Source organism: Sander vitreus, chromosome 23, assembly GCF_031162955.1.
Source record: "Sander vitreus isolate 19-12246 chromosome 23, sanVit1, whole genome shotgun sequence".
In the NCBI taxonomy this organism is placed as follows: domain Eukaryota; kingdom Metazoa; phylum Chordata; class Actinopteri; order Perciformes; family Percidae; genus Sander; species Sander vitreus.
In genome coordinates this window covers 6,234,988-6,261,779 of record NC_135877.1, presented here as the reverse complement: position 1 = coordinate 6,261,779, position 26,792 = coordinate 6,234,988, and the positions used below count along the sequence as shown (strand labels likewise).

Here is a 26,792-nt window from a genome sequence, read left to right as displayed (position 1 = left end):
CATGGTGGAAGTTTTTTTAATTATTAAACATCCAGTTGCTTATAAATATCAGGTCTGATACATATTTCAATAATACAATCATATAGTGATTCCTATTGAAACCTTATATTAAAGCATTACATTGATATGTGATATCTATGTTCAGCCAAGAATTGCTACGACAATACACATTTTACATTGTGAGAATTCGTAAAGAAGAAGCTTTAATTGTGAGACAATACAAAAAACAAACATACTGAAATAATTTGATTTTATCTGGGGAAGTGGGGGGGAGGCGCCGGATGTCTGTGCAAGTGTTAACTTTCTACTGCATTGATATTCGTCTTGCTAGCAATGCCCACTAAATTCTACAGAATGTATGAACAAGCTGCAAACAGCTGACATCAGCCAGGAACTCAGAGCGTTTCTGACAGAAGCGCTGCAGCAGTGGGCAGCATGAGAAACGGAATATGTTTTTTTGAACATCATAGCATATATATATTCTACTAGACCCGCAGGAATACAAATATGACGATGAAACAGATTATAATAGAACCTCTAGAACAGGCAGAGTCAGTTCTTCTCTTCACTTGCACCCACGGCCGTACAGCTACTGATGAGGTCATTTCTTTGAGAATTTAGTTTTTTTTTTTTTTTTTTTTTTTTTAACAAACTAGTTTACTTGCTATAATTAAAAACTTGTTTTCCTATGCTTAATCCAGTATTTATTTATTTTTTTACAAAAAGGCGGTTGAACAACTGTTCTTCAAATGGAATGTTTTGGTGCACAACTGTTCAGCTTTAGGGCCAAATTATCACTTTACACATTGCTCTGGAACTAATTTGGGCTTTCCTTTACAGAACGCTGAGTTTGTTCTGAACATTTTGATATGAAACAACGGTTATATGCAAATATCCTTAAAATGTGAATTTATGTGACTAGGGTTAGGGTTATGCGTCTCTATGTCGTAGAGACGCAGGAAAAACTCTACGTTACACACAGAGAAGAGGCTCATGTAGTAGGAGCGGAAAAATAAATTAAAACAATATGTGTTGTTTTATTAATTTGTTATCGAAAGAAAGGATTGTTTAGGAACCGGTATCGAAGTAATGTTATCGGTACCGGTATCGAAGTAATGGTATCCGTACCGCTATCTTAACATTTTTTAACGATACTCAACTCTACGAGTGAGTGATGAGGATTGTTCTCCAAAAAAAAAAAAAAAGGATTAATATAAATTGATTATATCGGTTCTAGCTCGGAGGATGTTTCCCGAATCGACCGGAGTTTAGAATGCCAGCACAAAGAAAGCGGAAGATGAGGGACATTCGGCGGAACCTCCAGCGGCACCGGAAACTATCCCGTCAATGAAACATCGTCGATATAGACTAGTTAGGCTGTGTGGCTGCTCTCTGCGCCAGTGGCAGGTCACGTAGGACAAACTCTACGATGCCGGGTCAGATGAAACAGCATTCATGTATAACTGTTCTTCTGTTGGCTCCGTTGGGATGCTGTTTCTTGACTTCCTACGAAAAAAAAGGAAACGGCGATGAGATCAGAACTAGTGAAATGATAATCAATCCGACAGTTGCTCACAGTCAGATTCAAGGTAAAAAAAGAGTAAGAAAAGAGCGAATCAATAAGTGTACAGTATATAGTAACAAAGCCCCAGCGCGAGAAATGAAAATACGTTAAGTAGAAGTAAAGTGAGATTGGGTTAAAATGTAATATTAGGTGAAAAAGAACACACTTGTGAACATAAGCAGCAGTGAGTAAATAACAGATATTGCACATGTAACTGATAAATGATTGCACCAAGTAATTATTGCACCTAATTGTTTAAGAATATTGAGATTGAGATGTGGAAATTAGGGGTGGAAATCACCAGAGGCCTCACGATACGATATCATCACGATACTCATGTCACGATACAATATTATTGCGATTTTATACCTATTGCAATATTTCGCGATATATTGCAATTGATTGCCTTTTTTCCAACTTCAAATTTTTCCCAATTTCAAATGATGTCCCCATAAGGAAACTTTGTCAACATCTGTTTTATCTAAAAAGATCTCTGTTTGTTCATCTCACTTCAATTTTATCGCTGCGAAATGGGATTGTCAAGCAGACTAACTGACCAACAGTTGTATAATAAAAGATGGATACTTGGTGTCTGTGTATCGATAGTCTTGCCACGAAAAAATCATGATACTATGCTGTATTGATTTTTTTCCCCCCACCCCTAGTGTAAATGCGTGTTTTCATTAAGTAGGCACATGGGTTTGCAAACAAACCATTTTACCTTTATTTCAGTTGTTCTATCAAGCGAAAGAAAGTGTAGCCTGACATATTTACACCTGAACAAATAGATTTTTCAATGAATCACTATGTTACCATGCTTTTCTCTAGCTTACCTTTTATAACAATATAGGCTGATTCCGATCATAGCTAAGACGAAGGTCAATGAAGCACAGCCGATCCCCGCTGTTGTTGTGCTGCCATGTCCTGCCAACGAGAGAAATACTCAACACAAGTGGTGGAAGAAGTAATCGGATCCTTTAGTTAAGTAAAAGTACTCATACCACACTGTAAGAATACTCTGTTACAAGTAAAAGTCCTGCATTGAAAATCTTACTTAAGTAAAAGTATGCAAGTATCATCAGGAAAAAAGACCTCAATGCATAAAAATCATTACATTTTAGAAACTGGAAACGATCAAAAGCCGTTTTGTTTTTAATCATTTCAGCTGCACTTATATTGCCTATATGTTTTATAATAGTTTCATTAAAATAAAACATCTATTTTTGTTTAAACTACATGTGTTTTGTGTGCAGAAATCTTAGTTTGCTAAGTAACTAGTAACTAAAGCTGTCTGTGACGAAGGACGGCCTCTTCAGACAGGTAAAACTGGCTGCTTGAGAATCAGCCAATCAGGAGCGGCGCTGCGCTCTGCTGTTCGCTGAGGAAGACTGCTTGAGTTTCTGTTTCGGGAGAGTTTGGAAGAGAGAGCTGGCGTCGAAAGACTGAGCAGTTATATAGATGAATAAAGAAGATAGTGTTGCTGTACTTATTTCTGAGTTCCTAGTTTGTGTGCGTGCAACTACCAAACCACACACATACTTGATCATTTAGTCCAATAAACCAGCTAAAAGGAACATCTTGTCTGCATTCTGATCGATGCCCCCTGGCGGCCACAATCTTTTAAAGACCAATCACGATATATATATACAGTCCTTTTCAATCACCAAAACAGATTAATGTAGTGGAGTAAAAAGTACAATATTTCTCTCTGAAATGTAGCGGAGTAGAAGTAGAAAGTACTCAAGTAAAGTACAAGTACCTCAAATTTGAACTTAAGTACAGTACTTGAGTAAATGTACTTAGTTACATTCCACCACTGCTCAACGTGAAATGGTAAGGTGTTGATTCTCTGGCTTTATATTCTTGTTTGTAAAAACAATGTAGTTTTTATATAGGGCTTCCCATTGGCACAAATGGGAACAACAGTGTGGAAGCTTACTGATGGAAGAGTTGGTACTGTTGCTTGAAGGCTCAGCGGTGGGTGAGGTTGATGTTGTCCGGTGCGTCCCTTTAGTCTCTGTTACAACATCTTCAGTTCCTGCTGTGAAAGAAAGAAAGGAATGTGATTTCCCTGTAGCTTGGCTTTTCATTTCAACAGTTTAGCATTGGCAGATCAAGGCAGTGCGAATTGCACATTAAGGATGATTGATCACATGACATTCTCAATGTCTTCCAGGTTTCTGAGCTGTTTTTCTATCCTTTTAGAACCCATATTTTTGGTTCCATTTATGTGCTGTGTTTGTTATTTTACAGATTTGTGTATGCTTGAAAAAAACAATATGATGGACCAGGCTGAAACCACCACAAACAGAGCAAAACACTTCACGATGAAGACAGATAGTGGAACCAGTGTGGAAGCACAAAGAGACTCAAAAAAAGGGGAAGTTTGCAGATTTCTTAGCCTGGGAAAACCCTGATGAACTTCCAGCAAATTTGAGATTTGCTCTGCAAGTCAGTCTGGCCAAGAGTCCATTCAAGCCCATTTCCAATTTTTCCAAATCGAGGCACCAATCACAACTGTTACACGATGACGATAGCACAGCGACGGCAAGCAGCTTTTTGTTTACATTCAACATAACGGCCACCGAAGCGCAGCAACCCATTGATGCCACTGTAGCTGCTACGTCACCTGGATCGTTGGTCTGATCGGTTGAAGGACTACCCAACTGCGCCCAGAGGCATTTGAGTGGTGTCCGTTGGTGACGCCCCTTTGGAAATGGACTGTGAATGAAGCTTGCCCAAACCCACTCTCAGTTACAACTGAGAAGGGTCTGGTGTCAACCAGGCTACAGATTTGTTTTTGTTTTTCTCGAGAAGAGGCCCAGATAACATTTTGGCTCGGTTTTATCGTGTCCAACAACCATAACAAAATTAAAATATGCAATTACGTCTCGTGTTTTCGTGACAGACAGTCCTGCAACCATTTGTACTCCTGTAAGACTACTGCAAGGTTATCTTCTAATGAGTCAGCTTGACTTGCTGTACATGATATGATTAATTATCCCTCTCCAATGTTATCAGACCCTTTGGCTGGATAATTCCCTCATATTTGCTTATGTTGAAATGGAGACAGCTATTATTTGGCTAAATGCTGTTTCCACATTTTTTGGCATTCTCATTCATTTCCAGTAACTTGTAATTTAATAAGAAATGTTATCCCTAATTAATTCCAATTTCAAATGTCCCACTTTAATCTCAGAGAATATCTGAGTTCTTTTTTCGTAAATGTACGACTTTAATCTTAGAAATTCTAAATTTGCCTCGGAATATTACCCCTCTCTCCCGGGTCTTTAACAATATTATTTTTTTCCTACGATGGCCTTAGAACGCTGTCCTAGCAGAAGCAACTTGCGTTTGCCAACATCAAGCTGACAAGAAACTCTGTGGCAGATAAAGTTTCTGATGGTATAGTGGTCTGGCCCACTTGAGATCACATTAGGGGTATTTGGCCCATGGACTAAAATGACTTTGACACCACTAAGCTACAGTGAAATACAAGAAGTCTGGTGAGTTTGAAAGATGATAAATGAAGTACTATTGCCAGTAAAAAATGTTATGAAATGTTTTTGTTTTGGAAACAATTATGTACAACCATTTTATAGGGCCTCCACTAAAGGTTATCACTTAAAAATGATCATTATATCCATCTTAAACTCATGTAAGAATTTATTTAGAATACCCCAAATAGCATATATAGACATTGTAACTATAGGGGGGGAAAGTGTCCGTCTTACATGCAATATATTCAGGGACGCGCACAGATGTTTTGGGGTGATCAAGTGAAAAAATGGCACTTCTCATAACTATTTGTTTAAAACTTTTTTTTTTTTTAACAAAACGTTAAATATATTATCACAACTCTGACTTCCTTACCAATTTCAATTCCCTCACATTCACTCACTCATTATCAGTTCACACAGAGACCATGGTCTTCTTTGGTATTCACTAGGTTTATCAGTGCAGAGCAGGCAACATCAAAGGAAACTATGCCATAATGTGCATGTTTTCTACGCTACTAGTTTTAAGTATATATTTAGAATAACTGACGGCACCGAGGAGAGAGGGACATAGTTTCACTAATAATTTGTTTATTTTGTGCATGGCAATACATCATTTAAATCCTTTTTGTGTTATTGGAATAAGATTGCCGGTGAAACACGCTGTCCCTGTGGCAATTAAAAGTATTAATTGGAGTGCTGTCCAAATGACCTTTATATAATGAGCTATAACGATATTTGAACATAACATTTCAGGGAAAAGGACTCTTGATGTAAGTCATTACCTGGGAAAGTTCTGTGGTGATATGGGAGGGCATCGGAACTCGACAAAGTCTAATCTCCTGAAGTTTTGATGCCCACATCGATTTTACATTAATAGGTGGTGCCCAAAATGGCTTGGGTGCTGCACCTAAATATTACCTTATAATGGTAGGGAAACCCTAAAAAACATACTGTATATAATGATGGACACAATGACTGATGGGCAGTGGCGGGGCTAGAACGGGGTACACTGTAAGTCAGTAGTAGGCTATACAGTGGAGTTGCATATTTAGTGGTTTGTGGGTCCTTCTGTAAGTAATTTTGGGGTACAATTTGTTTCTGGAGAAAGCTACAAGGAGCAATACCATACTGTACTAGCTTGTTTGAAAATGATAACAAGGGGAATTAATAAAGAATGTGATATTTTATGTGATGTTTTATTTAGCAGAATTACATTGTGTTGTTCTATCCTATCCAATATTTCCTATATTTCTAAGCAGATTTTCTATGCTGTATACTAATAACCCAACACCCCCCACCCACCACCCCCCACTAATGATTATTGGTCCACCCCTGTGCCACAGCACTAAGAAATATCCTGGAATCGCCATTGCTGATGGGTAATCTAAATCATGACAAGGTGTTAATGAATCTCAAGACCGTTTCTTAGACGTTTCACCCGGCCCTGGCCAATAAAATCATTTGACCTGATGCAGTTATAAGCAGCGTACAGTACACTGCAAGTAACATAACATGCATGACTTTATGCTATTTACCCTGTGAGTGATCTGTCTGGGCCTGTACACCAGATGAGGTAGGCTCTGTCCTGTCTCTTCCTGCAGTCGCTGGAGCTGCGGTGCTTATGCTCTGGGTCATCTGCAGGTACGTGGAAGCTGCTGCTGATAAGAAAAGACATTTTCCTCTACTAATACTGCTAAGAGCAAGACTGCTAATACGACTTACTTACTACTACACTGTTGCTTCTTCTACCATCGCTACTATTTGTAAAACTACTGTTAAAGAAAACCAACTCTGTTATACTGTGATTCGGGGAGTCCAGGTGTACAGATGTCTTTCATGCATGGAAAGTTCTCAAGTGACTGTGTTGTACAGAAGTACATTTTCCACATACACTGGTTATGTTATTTACTCTGAAATAACATGCCACATAGCAATTAACAAACATTAGAAAAACACATTTTTGGTTTTGTGTTAGTTTCTTACACTGTTAGTGATAGTAGTACTACTGTTACAACTGCTGTTACTACTTCTTGTAATAGTACGAGTGCTGCTACGACAACCAAAACTCAGCTGCTACTGTATATTAACAATCATTAAACCTACTAGTACGACTACAATACTGCTACTACTGCTACTACCTATACTACTACTGCTACTTCTAGGAGAGGAAGTTACAAACAGACCGTTCTATTTATTCCATTTTCCATTTAGCTGTTAGCCGTGGCAGTGACTACAATTCCACATTTATCCAAATTAATGATTCGTGCTTTTCGTACTGTGACATGTCAACATGTCCTTACAAAGTACTTATTTGGACTTTTTAAAGCAGTATTATCAGACTTTTTTGGCGACTTGGGGGCAGCAGGATAATCTAGCTAAAAAAAAAAACACACCATCGGCATATTACCACCTTAGCAGTTGTCTAAAAACACGTCCAGCAGACACGGAGCAACATTAGCATTCACGCTAATGTTGCTCCGTCACCTGACAAATGTAAGTCAAATATTCAAGCTCCTTTTAGCTCTGTTTTGGTCTCCACCAACCCGTGAGGGAAATATCAGCATCTTTAGCAGCTAATTGCTCCACTATCAGCTAGTCGCTAACTAGCTGGTGAGCAATTAACTAAAATGTGTTAAAATGCTTCACAAAACTAAAGGGGAATTGCAGAGTTATTTTCTGAGTGGACATCTTGACTTGTGTAATTAATGATGGCTGAATTCCATTTAGGTGTTTTGGGTATGGGTTCTGAGTCTCTGTGACACTTCATGGAATACCATCACTGTTATTACTTGCTTATTGCTTTTCCTGCTATGACAAGTTCTTACATGCCATGAACACACAGAAAAATGTAAATTATAACAGGTATCTACGTGCCCAGATTAATTACAATAATATACAAGGAAATCAGTATGTCAAAGCCGAATAACCATTTAGATCTCTCAATGGCAGCACACAATTATCCATCTCTTGAGTCTTGGGGGTCAATCCATTTTTCATTTTGTCATACACTGACATGTTAAGCTTTTTGGGATGGATCCTAGAATTTTTTGGTTATCCTCCCGCAATTTTCAACATGCAACAAAGTAACCACTACTACAACCACTGCTAACACAAATGATTTAGACATATGTCTAAAATTATTTCATAATTACTACATATGTAGTAATAATATCATATTTTTAGTTTATTAGTATTATTGTAGTATTTTTCTGTCTTCAGAATTCATGCAAATACAAAACTCACTGACTGAAGTGATAATGGTGGAGTCATGGGGAATTTAAGTGTTGTTCTCTGCAAGATCAGACGATTAATCACTAATGTTAAGAAAAAAACACTTCTCTCCGACACATATTAAAACCTTATAGTGTACAAATAGTGAAACATACTTGTTACTGTGCTCTTTGGTGGTTGTGTTGTGGTTCTTTTTGGGTCAGCTGAAACACAACAAATAAGAAATTGAGCAGTTTGATAAGGAGTATCGATAAGAGTAGTAGTATCGATAAAATCCTAATGCTACCCATTCCTAGATCGATATAGCATCTGGAACCTTGGCTTGATGTAGTCAACATAAGTACCTAATAGTATATTGTATACAATTCTAAATGGTTTGTAAACCACATATGCTGCAGCCCTACAGACATACTGTACACACTTCTTTCTTTAGTGTACAAACCAGTTTCACAAGTTTACTCACTGCTGAAAGTGCCCACCTTCCTATGGAATATGTTACTGGGTAACATAGTCTTGAGCCCTATGGTCCTATTAACTGAGCCATTTTTATTGCAGTCTTTGAAATATGTAAATAATAACAAAAGTTTGTCTACCATGCATCATTATAACCAATTATTTTATGATCTGTCTAGCACATAATTTTAAAATGCTGCCTATTGTTTTCATTCTCTCGTTGTCTCTCTCTAATTCTTCATCTCCTTAATGTTTATTTTTAGCCTTTCATCTGTCTTTCTTGACGATGTACTTTGACTTTGTACCATTTACTTTCTGAATAAAGTTTTCAAAAAAATAACCTGAGCCCTATGGTAGCATATGGTAACTGGGTGGAGAGATATTTTGCTTCACTCACAAAGCTCAGTTTTTCTTTGGGATTCTGTGATTGAGCTCTTTAAATGTAAAGACAAAAAAAACCAATAAAATCTTACCTATACACACAAGGGTGGGGGTGGACCACTTTGGAGAAACACCGTCAAGTATGCATTTGATGAGATTTGAAGTTCCCACCTTCCTCACGTAACCTCCTATGCACTTGTAGCGGAAAGTGCTGTTAATTCGGAAGCAGGTCTCTAGCGGAGGTTCAGTTAGCTCAAATGGAGGAATATTTGGACACGGACAACTGATGTCTGGAAGGAAAAACATCAAGTGGCAAATCACAATTGGGACGCAGATATCCACACAGAAATGCAACAACAGAAAATTAAAATGGTTCACCTTAGATTTGTTTTGTATTAGTTTCAGATAAAGATTTTTTTTTAAAACTAGGAGAGTAGAGCTTGGCAATATATCAATATTATATCAATATCGTGATATGAGACTAGATATCTTCTTAGATTTTGGATATCGTAAAATTGTAATATATTAAGTGTTGTCTTTTCCTGGTTTTGAAGGCTGCATTACAGTAAAGTGATGTCATTTTCGGAACTCAACAGACTGTTCTAGCTGTTCTATTAATTGCTTTTACACGCTTTGTCATTAAATCGACATTTCTGATGATTATTTATCAAAAATCTCATTGTGTAAATAATATTTTGTTAAGCACCAATTGTCAATCCTACAATATCGTCGCAATATCGACATCAAGGTATTTTGTCAAGAATATTGTGATATTTGATTTTCTCCATATCGCCCAGCCCTATAGGAGACCCAAAACAAAATCAGTTGTATGACTTGCCTATTTAGTCAGTTGTGAATGAGTCCTGTTGGATTTATGCAGGGGTTTTTTTAAGGCGATTTTGCACATGCTATTGGGTTTATTAACCCTTTGCTTTACTGTAACTCTATACTCTGTTTAATAGGCTTATTACATTCCTAGATTAATCAGTACATATACCGGTGAACAGAAAAGTTCTCTCTTCAAACTGTTTACCAAGGAGCATTGAGATTGTTCAAAACAATAAAAAAAGAAACAGGGTACACATTTTTCAGCGTCTCTGGGTCTACAAATTACAATTCAACAATTACAACAATACAGATGCAGATTTTTATACTGAAAATCCATCCCTTTAAATGGGTGGGTTTCTTCTGCACATCTGGTCTACTTAGTTATTACAGTGTTGTCTGTTTTGTTAAGAGCTTGACTGAATTGTGTTATAAATGTGTTTGCCATTCAGTTGCAGACTAACGTTAGCATACACAAAACCTCTCAGACGGTAACTAATAGTGGCTGAAAGGAAAAGTTAAAACACGAATAGCCTAATAATAACAATGGTAATTAATAAAAAGAAAGCAAACATTGTTTATTTTGCATTATTTTTTATTTTGCAGTGCCCTGGTTTGGACCAAACTAGAATAAGGGTGAATAAGATTATTTAAAAGGAGTTCTGAACATACATCTCATGTGTAAAGTGGGCTGAGTTTATTTTGCACTTACCGCCGTTGGAGCAGAGCGCAGCTCCGAGCAGATAGACAACAGAGAATAAAGAGGAACCCAGGTCCATCTGACAGCTCTGCGGAGACCTAAAATATGTTCGCCAAGTAAACCATGGCATGTATAGTTCATCCTCACACTGCGATGTCCTACTGTCAACTGGAGTACTGTGCTTTCACTTTCACTGCCTCAACGCAAATCAGTGGATCACGTGTTCCAGTCTGATATCTATGGCTGTTCGCACGCAGACGTCACGTTTTTTATATTAGCGCAATTAATGAATTAAACACATTCGGCTGCATCCAGTGGTTGAAGAAGTATTCAGATCCTTTACTTAAGTAAAAGTACTAATACCACGCTGTAAAAATAATCGAATACAAGTAAAAGTCCTGCATTGAAAAAACATTTTCATTACATTTTCAACATTTTCATAAGTAAAAGTAGGCATATGTAAGTATCATCAGGAAAATGTACTTAAAGTATTAAAAGTAAAAGTACTCAATACTGGACAATCCAAACAGTTGTGTGTTTAATGGTCTAATCATTTCAGCCTCGACTTGTAGGCAGTTATTTGTGTTGGGTAGTTTAATTCATGATAAAACATCAGATTTTATAAACTACATGTGTTTTGTGTGCAACAATCCTAATTTGTAAAGTAACTAGTAACTAAAGCTGTCAGATGAATGTAGTGGAGTAAAAAGTACAATATTTCTCTGAAATGAAGTGGAAAGTGGGCATGAAAAGAAAAGACTCAAGTAAAGTACAAGTACCTCAACATTTGTACTTAAGTACATTACTTGAGTAAATGTACTTAGTTATATTCCACCACTGGCTACATGTATATAGTGTGCATAAAGTGTTACATCATCTTGCATGGCTTTTTCCAAAACGGAGGTAGTACACGGGCCTCTGTAAAAGGGGACTGTGTGATGCCATTTAGATGCACCACTTCTGGACAAAACGTATTGTCAATAATAGAAGGTAAACTCTGGAATAGCTTGCCCCTCCCAATAAGAGAGTGTCCTACATTCAACAGCTTGAATACTCACTTAAAGCAGTGGCTTCTAGAAAACCAGAGATTCACTCCCTTTTAACTGTCACACTTTCATAACCCATACACTTTCACTGTTAAATTGAATGCAGTATAGAAGTGGATGAATAATATCTTTGTCATCATGTGTGTACCTTTTAATTTACAGTGAATGAGTGCTGTATGACTGCTGGCTGTCTCTATCGTAGTCCTATGTCACCTGCCTAGGGACTGCAGATGAAAAGTAGTTACTTTTACTAATTCTGGCATATTTACAACAATGTTCATAAATATGCATGGTCCCTATAAAATAAACCAATAAAAAAACAACTGACAAACAAACATATTAAACATTCATATGAAATAAACAATGAATACTGAAAACAAATATATAGGCTATACAGTTATTTAGTATATATACAAAATAAGAGAAAGAAAAAAGAGGCTGAATGGGTTGAGTGCAGAATGTGCAAAGAATATACTGTATAACTATGTGCAATGGGCAGATGTAGGTTAGTCCAGAATGAAGGTTAGTGCAAAGTAGTAGTGACTAGGGATGGGGGTCCTATCCTGAGACGAGTAGGCTACTCTCAGGATAGGACATAGGACATAAATAAGACACTCCAAATAATAGGTTAGCACCCTATAGGTGTATACATTTGTGATCAACATGAGTCTGTGCAGCATGTGCTGCTGGAGTGTAGGGGCTATGAAAAGGAAAGGAAGAAACTGAGATCATCATTAAAAGAAGTGAAGATAAGCTTTAGGCTACAATAGAACATTTGCTCGGGGATGTGGCACGGGGGGTCGTGTTCACATTATTGAATAGGCTATTTGAAGGAAACAGTGTTGTTAGAGATAATTAAGTTTAGTCTGTCCTCATTTTGATTGTTTGATTTGACTTTTTTGGTTCTCTTCATACATCCATGTAGTCATTAATAAAAAATAAAAAATAAAATCCATGTAGTCATCCAGCCGCTAGGTGGACCAAGAACGGAAAATGTTGCCAAATGTCGTTGACTGTCGCGCTTAGTTTTGTGCTTGTGGCTTCCGCCCATGGATGTATTGCTTCCGCCTCATACAGCGAGGGGCTAACTCATATCAGATGTGCCGCTAAACCTTATTTTTTTTAATGTCCAGGCATTTCTAAAACCGGTATGTTGAAAATAAGCTTAAATAACATGGTTGTTTAAAGGTAATTCGTTTAGGAGCATGCAGTAAAGTAGCTATGTTAGCATTAGCTAACGTTACATTGATATTTAACCAGTTTCTCCTGGCCTGTTGGGGTTTACCTCCAAGCATTGCAGAGCGAAATGAGGCTCCTGAAGCCAGGTTATATTAACGCTAACTCAAATGAAACTTGTCTCTGTGTCTGCAGAAATACAGAGGCACTACTGACAGGCAGCAATGTCGCTGTATGATGACCTCGGTGTAGGTGCCAGTGACACCAAGACCGAAGGCTGGTCCAAGAACTTCAAGCTGCTGCAGTCCCAGCTGAAGGTGAAGAAGGCGGCTCTTACCCAGGCCAAGGTAGGTACATGCAATGCAAGTAACGTTACAGTAGCTACACAGGTGAAATACTTGGACGTATGGCACGTAATGAAGGCTAACCAAATCTGTCGTAGTGAGGATACTTTATCAGGGTTTTCCCTGCCATTATAAGGTTTAGGTGTAAGACCCGAGCCGTTTTGGACAGCACCTAAGCCGAATGAATGTACCTAAAAGACTTTTCTCAGCTCTAACGATTGTAGTTGGACTTCTTTAGCATGTTTAGTCTTTAAGCCTTTTGAGTGTTCTTCATTTATTATGCGCGCTAGCTTTTTCAACATTTTAGACACAGATACGGTGATAATAATGCTACAAAATGATTTGAAAACTACCACAAAGGGACACAAACCGACTCCGAAAGAGACGCCAAATGACCACAGAGACCCAAAAGAATTCCAAATAGGACAAAAATGACCAAAATGAGACACAACACGACTACAAAGAAACTCAAAAACTCACAAAGACACAACATGTATGGGGAAATTGCTTTTTATTTTTTAAATTGAAAAAAATGTAACATTTTCTTCAGGAAGGACCCCTTTGCCGCATGATGATGTCCATATGTGCTCTACATTAACATGGAAATGTATTCAGAATGCCAGAACAATTACAAGGGAAGATATGTAATATGTACATATATATGTAATCTGTACAAGGGTACATATTAAATTATTTTGTGTGTGTGTGTGTGTGTGTGTGTGTGTGTAGACCCAGCGGATGAAGCAGACCACTGTCTTGGCTCCAGTTATTGATCTAAAGCGAGGAGGCTCCAGTGAGGATAGACAGATCATAGACACTCCTCCACATGCTGCTGCTGGACTTAAGGTCTGTCTTACCCAGTGAACCATGTCATCATTGTTTGTGAAATCTTTATTATAGGGCTGTCAAACGATGACATTTTCTTAATCGCGATTAATCGGTGAATTTCTATAGTTAATCGCGATTACTCACATGATTAAAATTCTATTATTTTGCATTTCAGAACTGTTTTTAAGTCCATATTAACAATGGAAAGCAATTCTTACCAGTGGATCTTGATTGGGAATCAAATGAATGCAAAGAAAATGAAAAATGAAAATTTATGAACTTGATTTTAAGATTTGTATTTGTTTATTATATATTTAATCTAGTCACACATTTGAATCTAGAGTCAATATTAGGGTTGGGTATTGTTTGGTTTGGATACCGGTGCTAAAGCGGTACTTTTAAAACGGTACCGGTGCCTTAACGGTGCCTGAACCGATACTTTTATGAAAGTAAAAAAAAAAGAAGGGTACTAAACAGTTGGCGACATTAAAAAATGGCTTGTTTATTGCTAAGGCCATGTCGTCAAAATGAAATGTTTAATAATAATGTAATCACTATAACAATAACTTATTTCACTAGTAAATAGCTGTTGAAAGACAAAAACAACCACCAGATGGGAAAAGGGCATTTAACAACAACTTTGAATGCACCATGAGGCTGTAAATTACCAGTTTCATTGAACTGTGTTTTTCCGACAACAGCAGCTGCAGATTGTTACATCCCGGTGTTGAATCCTCTACAGTGAAATACAGTCACACTTTACACCGTTTAGCGTTAGCTGTCAGCATTTTAACCGTGTTTAATCCAGCTACTAGCTAGCGGTAGGCTAACGTTAGCTGCTGTTGAGTATAGTGTTAACTAGCGTCACGTGCAGCAATGTTTCCGTTGCCTGTAACGTCTGTTTCAGAGCATCAGAGAGAAGTGCAGGCATATCAGTGGCACCAGAATGAGGCACCGAAATCCGCGTTGCTATTCCTGCAGCAGCAGGATGTGTTACGAGGAGGTACGGCAAAATAGTAGCCTGTTAGGCACGACGCAAAGCCGAGCGAAGTGAAAATAAATTAATAAATGGCGGCATACGATTAAAAAAAAATTAACGCATTAATGCTGACAGCCCTAGTTTATTAGTGATTTTAGCCAAAGATGCAGAGAGAAAATGTTAGTACCTAATGTTAATAGTATGATACAGAGCAGTGTGTGGGGTTTGTGAAATCATCGTCATGAAAATCATCTCCAACATTCTTTTATTGAACACATTTAACATTGAATTGAATATAAAAGGCAGCACTAAAAAAAGAACGAGATATATTTGAAAGTGCAGTTTTCTACTGATGTTTTGTTTTTACTAAAACCTGAGTGTCTTTCGCCATGTGTCGCAGCCTTTTGCGATGTGTTTACTGCGCCAGTTCATATCGCGATGACGATAAAAGAACGATATATTGCGTATCCCTAATCCTCATCAAAATAACTTAACAGTTGCGTCTGTGGACGCCATCTAAATCTCATTCTGACATTTCGGATCGGTCCCGTGTCTGTGTTGATGTGCGCTTCAGGACGCCGTGCCCAGTGGTTTCTCCGCCGGCGATGTGCTGATCCCGTTGGCAGACGAGTACGATCCAATGTTCCCCAACGACTACGAGAAGGTGGTGAAGCGGCACCGAGAGGAACGACAGCGACAGAGGGAGCAGGAGCGGCTGAAGGAGATTGATGACAGAGAGAAGTACTGCCATGATGGTTTACTCAAATCACTTTTTCCCTATTCAGGCTCCTTGGGGATGTTGATGCATCCCAACTATGTGTTTGTAGTTAGGGATGGGCAATGTATCGATATTATATCGGCATCAATATATGAGGCTAGATATGGTCTTACATTTTGGATATTGTAATATCCTGATATGACCAGGGATGCACCCGAATCCAGGATTCGGCTTCGGATTCGGCCGAATATTGGGCTTTTTGACGTGGTTCGGTTTCTGCCGAACCTTAGAATGTTTTTTCCACTGAACCGAACCCTACGCTCGCACTACGCGCGCTACGCTGGTCCGACGTAATTTCGCCGCCGTCGATTACAGGAAGGTGTTTACGTAGGTGGACCGTTCAATGCAGTAGGCTGTGAGAAAGTAAAAATGGAACTCGTGAGCAGAAAAAGTGTTGTTTGGCAGTACTTTCAGTCAAAAGAAGGCCATTCAAGTCCAGCTACATGTTCAATTTGCAATGCCGATTTGTCTCGTGGTGGCAAGGACCCTAAACAATACACAACATCGCCGCTGTTATTTGTGTATGAAACATCCGAAAGAATACGAGTTGTGCATGAAGGAATCTACGGACAGCAGCCAAAATGCAGCAACTTCAGGTACGGCAAAGGAAGGACAGTCACAGGTCCCTAGGATTCGGTTTCGGATTCGGCAGAATCTTAACCAGTGGATTCGGTATTCGGCCGAACCCCAAAAATCTGGATTCGGTGCATCCCAAGATATGACACAAGTGTGGCCTTTTCCTGGTTTTAAAGGCTGCATTACAGTAAAGTGACTTAATAGTAGTTCTATTATTTGCCTTTACCCACGTCATTGTATCCACATTATTGGAGATTATCAAAACTCTCATTGTGTTAAAGCATCAATAGTCAACCCTACAATATCGCCGCAATACTATAATAATATGTAGTATGTAAAGTATAATACTTGTAGCCATAACATGGGACCAAACCCAGTAAAGGGCAATCGTGATTTGTTATGTAGTAGTAATTTGTGAAAAAATAAAGAGAGAGAGACTAAGTAAAGGAACACCCGTTTAAATCTTGAACTGGGCGTGTTGCAGGAAGAGGAAAGACAGGCACGACGGCGGAGCTCCAAGCGGTTTCTCTCGTTTCCCCGCAGCAGAGGGCGAGTCAGATGAGGAGGAGGACTACGAGACAGAGCGGAGGAAACGAAGTGAGTATTTTACTGCACTTGGCTTACATATACAACCTTTAGAATTATTCACCAACTTTGGATGTTTCAAAGTTTTTAGCGCCGTAGCCTGTAGGCCAACCTTGCCAAGGTGATTTAGTCGTCATCCGACTTAAAACCAAAGTCTCTCCAGATGAGTTTGGTTCACTTTAAGGAAAGAAATCAGTTTAAGAATTTCCCCCTCAAACGCCTTCCTCGCGGATTCTCAGTTCCGAGCTAAAACAGGCTTTTCTTTGGTTACAGGTTGAGAGTAGGCATATAAGTAAATATATGAAACATTTTAGCATTGACTAATAACATAATACTGTGGAAACACAGAAGTGCAATGTCTGATAAAGTACATTACATTTAGCAGCTGTGTATCAGTCATCTTGTTTCTTTAATTCTCTAACCTCTCCTGTCTCTCTGTCTCTCTCTCTCTCCCAGCCATGGGTGGAGCAGCTATCGCCCCTCCTTCTTCACTCGTGGACAAGGATGGTAAGTCTTACGATCCATCAGGTGGCGATGGCTTTACACCACTGACTAACTTTAGGAAAAACTAATTCTAGAGCAGGAATAACAGTCTGCTTCATAGTATTCCTGTATGAAACAGATACATTAAAAATAATAAAGTCTATAGCAGAGGGCAGCATTGTCGACATCGTTTGAGTTTGACCGGGAATGTCAGTGTAAAATCACGAGAGAGGGTGTTGTTTTTTTGGCTTCAGTATCATCATGGACCTTTTTCACAGCAGACATTTTTGACTTGTCATAGTAGGAAAAGCACAGCTGAAACTGATAACCTTAATGATGGCTCAGTTCCATCAAGTGTCCCAGTAAGCTAGTTCAGTGAGTCAGCAGCACAATACCAGGGCCTCTATTAAGTGGAATGCAGCCATCATTAATGGTTTGGAATACACCTGTGCTTTTCCTACTATGACATGTCAACATGTCTGCTGTGAAAAAAGGTCTATTAGTTCTTCACAGAGCTACTGCGATGGTACAGTAATTAAAGAACAACAGAACACAAAACATATGCAAAGAATAACAAGTCTGAAATATGAATTGTATTCTGGCTGACAACAGTGTATGTATATATATATATATATGACACATAACTGAAACATCTGGTTGTGCTTCAAAGTGCTGCACTACATGATGTTAGTGGTTTTGCTTTTCGGCGTGTGTTTAGGCTCATACTCCTACGAGGATGAAGGCCGTCCTGCCAGAGGGTCAAAGGCCGCCATCCCTCCACCTATGTACGAGGACTCAGAGCGGCCGCGCTCACCGCCCGGACCAACCAGCTCCTTCCTGGCTAACATGGGGTGGGTGGGACGCACGCACGCACTGAAACACAATTTTTTTGCCGTGCATCATTATTAACATCAATTAGGTGAAACTTGAATTAATATTGAAAGACGTTTGTTGTGATCAGCACATTCACTGTGAAAGAGCGTCGCTATGATTCAAACATGCAAATCTGAGACGGTAAATGACAGTGTGAAGGAGCAGCTTTGACATTACAACAAATCGCCCTTTTTAAAGCCAGAAGTTTCTTTTCAATATTTACTCCCGCAGAGGTACGGTGGCCCATAAGATTATGCAGAAGTACGGCTTCAAAGAGGGCCAGGGCCTGGGGAAGCACGAGCAGGGCCTCAGCACGGCGCTGTCAGTGGAGAAGACCAGCAAGAGAGGTGGAAAGATCATCATAGGCGACGCTGCAGAGAAACGTAAGTACTACCTTTTTTTTGTGAGTTTTTTGCTGCCAGCAATCTCCTCAATGCTGTATATGCCAACTGTGTTTTTCCATGTCCGCTTCTACTTTCTTTCAAGTCCTTTTTACCCGTCAACTGCATTAACTGACCTTTGCTTGAGTCGTCTCCAGCCCTTATGTTTGTTGTGTAGTCTCAGTCTGTGTTTAACCTGCATTGACTTTTAGTTGCCACAGAAGAGTTGGTTTCACTTTTGACCTATCCATGTGTATTTCTGCTCTACACTCCAGGAACAGGCGGATGTTTTACTGACTGTGTGCACACATCTTTGAACTTTTTCATGTGTGTGTCTGTGTGTGTCTGTGTGTTTGTGTGCGTGCGACTGAGCAGCAGGATCCAGCCAGGCAGGTGCTGCTGAGACTTCAGCCGGAGGCTCTGCAGGTTGGCATTCACTCCCATTTGCTCTCTCTCTCCCATTGGGTAATGTCCTGCTACTCTTTTTTTTTAATTTTTTTTAATTTTTTTTATATAAAACAAGTGTGTTTGTTTGCAGTCATGGGTTTTATCCATGTGTGTATGTCAGGGTGTATGTCAATCTATTTTCACACACAGTCACCAGGGTGTATGTCAGTCTATTTTCACACACAGTCACCAAATTCAACGCTTTATGTCTGTTAAAAGTTGAGTGGTTCCAAACCTTGCAATGCAAGAGGAGTTCTGTGTTGAGATATGACAATATGGCAATGAATACAATAGTTTTGCATGGCTTTCTGCTGGATGTGCGTTACAGTAGCAATGGCCACACTTAATGTGGGCTAACACTGCAGTCTTTGCTTATTTCTTAACTTTACTTTGAATCTTGCCTTTGTTTAACAGATAGCAAGTCATTTTTACCTCTAATGCATGTTTCATGTCAGCCCAAAATGAGTTATAAATGTCCCTTATTATCAATCTCTAACAGCTCTGTTCCTAATTGGGACTTGCCTGCACTAACCCTAACCCCTGGACAATGATTAAATTAAGCTAAATCCACAAAACACGTTGATTACAGTCTAAGGAATAGTTCAACGATTTCAGTTAGTGTGTTTGTGTTAGAGATATAAAAACTAGAGAATAGGCAGTTTATCAGACTGTGACCTCAGAGGTAGAATGGGTAAGCAATTCAATTTTATTTATAGTGTCAAATCACATCAGGAGTTCTCTCAGGACACAGGATAGAGTAGGTCTAGACCATACTCTATAATTTGCAAAGATCCAACAATTCCCCCCCCCCCCCAAGTACAAGCATTTGGTGCTACAGCGGCGAGGTAAAACTTCCTTTAAACAGACAGAAACCTCTCAATAGGATGCCTGCCGCTGCCGACAGGGACGTGTGGTGTGTGTGGTGTGTGTGGTGTGTGTGGTGTGTGTGGTGTGTGTGGTGTGTGCTTGAAATGAAACCAGTGGACTTTATCCTTTGCTTATTTCTGGCTGCATGGTTTGCTTTTGGCCACTAGAGATCATTGTTTCATCATTAGTCATCACTGCTTTATTTTCAGTCAAACTGTCTGTAGTTGTATGAGTTTATATGTTTGAAGCCAATCAGCTGGAATCCTGTAATGTACTGTTTAGAGTACAGAACTAGAGTTTGGATCAGAATACAGTCACTCTTACAGTAGACATTCTCTCCCTGTTCTCAAATGGACGTAAAGGCCAAGACACCAGGCGAGGTAAAACTTCCTTTAAACAGACAGAAACCTCTCAATAGGATGCCTGCCGCTGCCGACAGGGACGTGTGTGTGGTGTGTGTGTGGTGTGTGTGGTGTGTGTGGTGTGTGTGGTGTGTGCTTGAAATGAAACCAGTGGACTTTATCCTTTGCTTATTTCTGGCTGCATGGTTTGCTTTTGGCCACTAGAGATCATTGTTTCATCATTAGTCATCACTGCTTTATTTTCAGTCAAACTGTCTGTAGTTGTATGAGTTTATGTTTGAAGCCAATCAGCTGGAATCCTGTAATGTACTGTTTAGAGTACAGAACTAGAGTTTGGATCAGAATACAGTCACTCTTACAGTAGACATTCTCTCCCTGTTCTCAAATGGACGTAAAGGCCAAGACACCAGGTATCCCCTGAGAAACACTTGTTGCCCCTGATTAGCAGTTTGGGTATCCCTGTTCTTAGTGTTAGAGTTTAACCAAGGACTAGCTGAAAAGTTGAGATGTATGTATGTACTGTAAATACTGTATGTATATATGGTAACGTACGTATGTATTTATCCCTCTGCTGCTTTGTCAGATTTCCAGGAATACGAAGAATGGTATTGCACTTGCTGAGTTTCCTCAGCAGCATGTCTAACACAATAAAAGCAGTGCTTTACAATACAGGTGCTGGTCATATAATTAGAATATCATGAAAAAGTTGATTTATTTCAGTAATTGCATTCAAAAAGTGAAACTTGTATAATGTATACATTCATTCCACACAGACTGATATATTTCAAGTGTTTATTTCTTTTACTTTTGATGATAAGAACTGACTAACTAATGAAAACCCCAAATTCAGTATCTCAGAAAATTAGAATATTGTGACAAGGTTCAATATTGAAGACCCCTGGTGCCACACTCTAATCAGCTGATTAACTCAAAACACCTGCAAAGGCCTTTAAATGGTCTCTCAGTCTAGTTCTGTAGGCTACACAATCATGGGGAAGACTGCTGACTTGACAGCTGTCCAAAAGATGACCATTGACACCTCGCACAAGGAGGGCAAGACACAAAAGGTCATTGCTAAAGAGGCTGGCTGTTCACAGAGCTCTGTGTCCAAGCTCATTAATAGAGAGGCGAAGGGAAGGAAAAGATGTGGTAGAAAAAAAGTGTACAAGCAATAGGGATAACCGCACCCTGGAGAGGATTGTGAAACAAAACCCATTCAAAAATGTGGGGGAGATTCACAAAGAGTGGACTGCAGCTGGAGTCAGTGCTTCAAGAACCACCACGCACAGATGTATGCAAGACATGGGTTTCAGCTGTCGCATTCCTTGTGTCAAGCCACACCTGAACAAGACACAGCGTCAGAAGCGTCTCACCTGGGCTAAAGACAAAAAGGACTGGACTGCTGCTGAGTGGTCCAAAGTTATGTTCTCTGATGAAAGTACATTTTGCATTTCCTTTGGAAATCAAGGTCCCAGAGTCTGGAGGAAGAGACGAGAGACACAGAATCCATGTTGCTTGAAGTCCAGTGTAAAGTTTCCACAGTCAGTGATGGTTTGGGGTGCCATGTCATCTGCTGGTGTTGGTCCACTGTGTTTTCTGAGGTCCAGGGTCAACGCAGCCGTCTACCAGGAAGTTTTAGAGCACTTCATGCTTCCTGCTGCTGACCAACTTTATGGAGATGCAGATTTCATTTTCTAACAGGACTTGGCACCTGCACACAGTGCCAAAGCTACCAGTACCTGGTTTAAGGACCATGGTATCCCTGTTCTTAATTGGCCAGCAAACTCACCTTACCTTAACCCTATAGAAAATCTATGGGGTATTGTGAAGAAGAAGATGCGATGCGCCAGACCCAACAATGCAGAAGAGCTGAAGGCCACTATCAGAGCAACCTGGGCTCTCCTAACGCCTGAGCAGTGCCACAGACTGATCGACTCCATGCCACGCCGCATTGCTGCAGTAATTCAGGCAAAAGGAGCCCCAACTAAGTATTGAGTGCTGTACATGCTCATACTTTTCATGTTCATACTTTTCAGTTGGCCAACATTTCTAAAAATCCTTTTTTGTATTGGTCTTAAGTAATATTCTAATTTTCTGAGATACTGAATTTGGGGTTTTCATTAGTTGTCAGTTATAATCATCACAATTAAAAGAAATGAACATTTGAAATGTATCACTCTGTGTGTGATGAATGAATATAATATACAAATTTCACTTTTTTTGAATGGAATTACTGGCATAAATCAACTTTTTCATGATATTCTAATTATATGACCAGCACCTGTAGATGTCAAAAACAGCTAGACGTGACAGAATAGCTCAGCAAACACAGAACAACTTTTGTCAAAAGCTTTTAAACAAACGATTTGCCCGAATTGTGTTCATTTATCACGTGTATTGACTCATTGAATCGAGCTCGATGCAGTACGATAACACTTCTTGTTAGACACCTTCAGTTGCTCCATCCAGCTCACCAGCAGCCTGTGAATATTCTTTTTCGGAGAATTTAAAAAAAAGTGACCTTTGTCTCTTGTCTCCATCCAACCAGCAGACTCTTCCAAGAAGTCGGACGCCAACCCGCTCACAGAAATCCTCAAAAACCCGACCAAAGTGGTCCTGCTGAGGGTGTGTGTGTGTTTGTATTAATGCTGTTGGATCAATATCATGCAAAAATAATCCAGTCCTGCCCTTATGTTTGACCTAGAGATGTTAAGATCCCGATCGCAAGTATCGGGGGTTTGCTGGGATCCTAAAGAGTCAGTTTTGGTGTTGAGAGAGAAAAGACTCATTTACTGCAAGTTAAATGTATTAAGTTTTAGACATCTTTTAGTTACTTTGTTCACTTATTTTTTGTAAACAAAAAAACAGTGTGCAGCTCTATCTGAGCAAATACAAGTATGGGATTTGGACTTGTGATCGGCAGATATTCATTATCGCCAAAAAAGTTGATCCGGACATCCCTTGTTTGACCAAATTTCAGAAGTCCACATTGTCAAGCGCAATCCAATTCTAGATCCAGTCCGATGTCAGAAAATGTAGACGGTACAATAAAAGGGCTTCTAGTGCAGTTTGAGTGCAGACTTGCCAGCGGTTACATCACATTTTCTTTTCTTTTGTAGAACATGGTGGGCCGAGGAGAGGTGGACGAAGACTTGGAGGGAGAGACGAAAGAAGAGTGCGAGAAATACGGCAAAGTAGTCAAATGTGTCATTTTTGAGGTAAGGGAAGAGAATTGCAGAGAGTTTGAAGTGAATGCATTGATCAAACAACAAGTCAATATAATAACAAAATAACAACAACAAACACCTTTCTTCTCAGATTGCAGTTGTGCCAGATGATGAAGCCGTTAGGATATTTCTGGAGTTTGAGAGGGTGGAGTCAGCCATCAAAGGTCAGTATTTTCTTGTCTCATATGCACAATCCCGAATGAGGACCTTGCTGACAGGTCCACTTATTTGACTTATTTTTTTGAAGCCCGGCATGGCAGCAGACGTATCTCTAAAAGAACACCTGCATCAGGGCATGTTGCCTTAAAATGGGTTAAATGTCACCGCAGCTCCAGAAGCTAAACAAAGCCCTTTGACCAATAAATAATACCAAATTTAAATACCAATACCGTGACTTTGATACCGGTTCCTTAACGACCGGTTACCCAGCCCTAATTGTCAGTGACAACCTCCTCACTGAAATTCATCACCTTCCACATTTCCATTGTGATTCTGCTTTCAGCGGGTCATTCCCATACGTAAGCAGCCGTTTTCTTTTTTGGCGGGCGATCCACTTTATGTAACTGCATCACTCTCTTGTATAACTGCTCTATTAATGTGGGTAAAAGTGTATCCCATTCTAAATGGGTCGGCCCAGATCAGAAACAAGGTGAGACTCCCTGCGGTGTTACATCACATGTGGCCCAGCAACCCTGCCATCTCCTTGCGTCAGCGGGAGAACCGCGCTTATATCACAGCTCTCAGAAAGCAGGACAGACGCTCCAAGAACCATTCAGAGTGCCTCAGTTTTAAAGTGTTGCACTGCGTGATCTAATTTTTTTTTTATAGATGATAAAACATTTTATTGCTCCCTAGAGGGGAAAGTCTCTTGCCTTTCCTCAATAAGGAGGTCAGAGGTCATGGTCACACAGTAACAGATTGGAGATGACCAGGATGATTATGTTTAGTGTCTGGCTCAAGTACCAAGACACGAGGGTTTAAACCTAGTTTCACAATTCACTTCATCATGCTTTGTCTTTCTTTTCTTTTCTTTTCACTACAATGATTTCAGGGTAACATCATATTCAACATTTTGGCAAATATGCTTATTCGCTTTCTTGCTGAGAGTTAGATGAGAAAGCTGGCACCACTTTCATGTCTATCTTCTAAATACAAAGCTATAGCCAAAAGCTTAGCTAGCACAAAGACTGGAGGTGTGTCTCAATTTGGATACTACCGTGAGTACACTTATTTGTAGTACACTGTAGTATGTGTTCACCAGTGTAGTGCGTATAATTTCGACAGGGCTGTGATGCACTGACCAGAAATGACTCTTCCAATGGTAAATTGCAGCCAGGTGGAGTATTACCGCCACCTATTGTGGACCGACAAAATATATACCGTCTTGTTTTCTCACTTTCTAACTACAGTATAGTGCTACTTATGGAAAAAAACAAAACATTTATGAATTTGTATAGTTTTCACTGTTTCAAACGCAACCCTCGCAGCTGCCTCGCCTGCCACATTCCCAAGTTTGAAAATACGTCGTCCCGTGGTTTCGCTCTGTAGCAAAGATGGCAGCAGTTGTGGGCGAGTAGTGTCCAGGGTTCCACACGTTATGACCATTTTGAGTGCACGGCATTTGGCCATACTTTGTCAGTATGGACGCACTGTTGTATGTACTCAAAAGAGCAAGTGTAAGAACAGAAGTGCGCAATTTTTAGACGGCATGGGAATGTGGGAAACGGCTACTGTAGCTTGGCTCTGTCCGAACTTCAAAAGTGAAAGAATCTGCCTATCAGCCCATTTTAAAGCTGTGTGCATGTTATGTCTTATTTGCATAATGTAACAAAATCTAAGTTGTGGGTTTATCGGGGTTTTGTGCTGGACTATTTCTTGACCGGGTGCGTTGACTGACAGGAGTCACCGCCGGTTTCCCAAGAAACAAAAAAAGCATTTCCCCAAAATGTTGGAACTATTCCCTTTTTTGAAAGGATATATCAAGTTGTCTCCATACACATTGTATGACTCGGGATGATTTACATTTCGGGAAACAACACTGATGTTATCTATTGGTTCAAAGTGTCTGTAGTGGATTTCTTTTATATGGCAATACTGATCGTGTTGTTGAAAGGTTTTTCTGTGTACTTTGGTACAGTCTGACCTTAACTGTCTCTCTCCTCTTCAGCCGTAGTGGATCTGAACGGACGTTATTTTGGCGGGCGAGTCGTCAAGGCCTGCTTCTACAATCTAGACAAGTTTCGTGTTTTGAACCTGGGCGAGCAGGTCTGATGTCTCTCTAGACACCGGATGGACACTATGGGCACACATCTCCTCACTTGTACATAGACCTTTTTTTTTTTTTAAAAATATATTTCCTGAACAGCAGTGTCAGTGTCTGTATGTAGTGCTGAGTCCCCCTTGTAGATCATTGTCTCTTTTTTTCCCTGTCATTAAAAATACCTTTTAAGTCAAGACTAAATAAATGGTATAAACTGTCTTGTTTACTGTTTCTTCGTGTGTTATTATTCCATGTAAATATGTATATAAGTTTTTGTTGTTTTCTAAGTTTAGCATTTTGATCATTTATTAGTCAGTTTAGCTAACCTCTGAAATTCACTATTAGGAATCAGCCTAGTTATGGTGACTGGGCTACAGTTGGTTTATAGTTTCAAATATGAAATATGTCATCCTGGTATGGAGCAGCTCCCAATACCCAAGAAGCCTAGTTAACTTCTCTGAATTATGTTTGACGTAATGGCAGTTCCACAGTAGTGCTAACACATCTCCAGGGTCTTATACTCTTAACTTAGCCCAGATGGATTATGGGAAGGGGACTGGGACGGTGAACGCAGCCCCAGCCTCATTCTGACTTTATGTAAGTGCGCCAAGAGGCCCCTGGAGCTTCCAGAGAAAAACGTCAGGAAGGATCCCACCGGAGAGGGTTTAATTCATGTCATGGAAACGGGCTGGATAGAAAACCAGAAAGTAGTTAGATCAGTAAAAAGTGTAGCACTGTAATAGCAGTGTGTGTATAGTGGTTGGTGTGGGTAAATGTACTAGGGCGTAATCACAATAAAATACTACTGTAGGTGTGGTTGTCTAAACTAACAAATGGGGGTCTGTTGGTTAAGAAGTCCATTAAGTAGTATGTCATAAAACATTTCAATAAAAAGACAGTATAGTGTGTAATAAAAAATGTCATGAA

The 26,792-nt window shown here is 39.6% G+C and overlaps 2 protein-coding genes across 8 annotated transcripts; one reads left to right on the top strand and one right to left on the bottom strand.

Moving 5' to 3' along the window:
- On the bottom strand, positions 1–10,842 carry il15ra (interleukin 15 receptor subunit alpha). 4 transcript variants are annotated; one of them, XM_078243095.1, is made up of 7 exons: positions 10,667–10,842; positions 9,222–9,419; positions 8,451–8,498; positions 6,600–6,722; positions 3,504–3,605; positions 2,398–2,488; positions 1–1,506 (listed from the first exon to the last, which is right to left on the bottom strand). In XM_078243095.1, the coding sequence occupies exons 1-7, from the start codon at positions 10,782–10,784 to the stop codon at positions 1,425–1,427; spliced, it is 762 nt and encodes a 253-aa protein (XP_078099221.1). In that variant the 5' UTR covers positions 10,785–10,842; the 3' UTR covers positions 1–1,424. The 4 variants fall into 4 exon arrangements, with proteins under 4 accessions (XP_078099221.1, XP_078099224.1, XP_078099222.1 ...); XM_078243098.1 differs by having other exon boundaries at positions 3,504–3,602; XM_078243096.1 differs by having other exon boundaries at positions 6,600–6,719.
- A 1,904-nt stretch (positions 10,843–12,746) lies between these two features.
- rbm17 (RNA binding motif protein 17) lies at positions 12,747–26,082 on the top strand. Of its 4 annotated transcripts, none has more exons than XM_078242821.1 (13): positions 12,747–12,848; positions 13,072–13,223; positions 13,950–14,066; positions 15,602–15,768; positions 16,866–16,978; positions 17,423–17,473; positions 18,168–18,300; positions 18,554–18,705; positions 19,078–19,128; positions 22,930–23,003; positions 23,498–23,596; positions 23,697–23,769; positions 25,773–26,082. In XM_078242821.1, exons 2-13 carry the CDS (start codon positions 13,101–13,103, stop codon positions 25,874–25,876), a joined length of 1,257 nt encoding a protein of 418 aa, XP_078098947.1. In that variant the 5' UTR covers positions 12,747–12,848; positions 13,072–13,100; the 3' UTR covers positions 25,877–26,082. The 4 variants fall into 4 exon arrangements, with proteins under 4 accessions (XP_078098947.1, XP_078098946.1, XP_078098945.1 ...); XM_078242820.1 differs by having other exon boundaries at positions 22,927–23,003; XM_078242819.1 differs by having other exon boundaries at positions 19,078–19,167.
- The last annotated feature ends 710 nt before the right edge of the window (positions 26,083–26,792 follow it).

Excerpts from the sequence above, each read along its gene's own strand:
- il15ra (XM_078243095.1), bottom strand. The coding sequence starts at position 10,784 with ATGCCATGGTTTACTTGGCGAACATATTTTAGGTCTCCGCAGAGCTGT. Across the intron at positions 2,489-3,503 it reads CAGTACCAACTCTTCCATCA|GACATGGCAGCACAACAACA; the intron begins GTAAGCTTCCAC and ends TCTCGTTGGCAG. Across the intron at positions 1,507-2,397 it reads AGCCTATATTGTTATAAAAG|GAAGTCAAGAAACAGCATCC; the intron begins GTAAGCTAGAGA and ends TTTTTTTCGTAG.
- rbm17 (XM_078242818.1), top strand. The coding sequence starts at position 13,101 with ATGTCGCTGTATGATGACCTCGGTGTAGGTGCCAGTGACACCAAGACC. Across the intron at positions 13,224-13,949 it reads CGGCTCTTACCCAGGCCAAG|ACCCAGCGGATGAAGCAGAC; the intron begins GTAGGTACATGC and ends GTGTGTGTGTAG. Across the intron at positions 14,067-15,601 it reads ATGCTGCTGCTGGACTTAAG|GACGCCGTGCCCAGTGGTTT; the intron begins GTCTGTCTTACC and ends TGTGCGCTTCAG.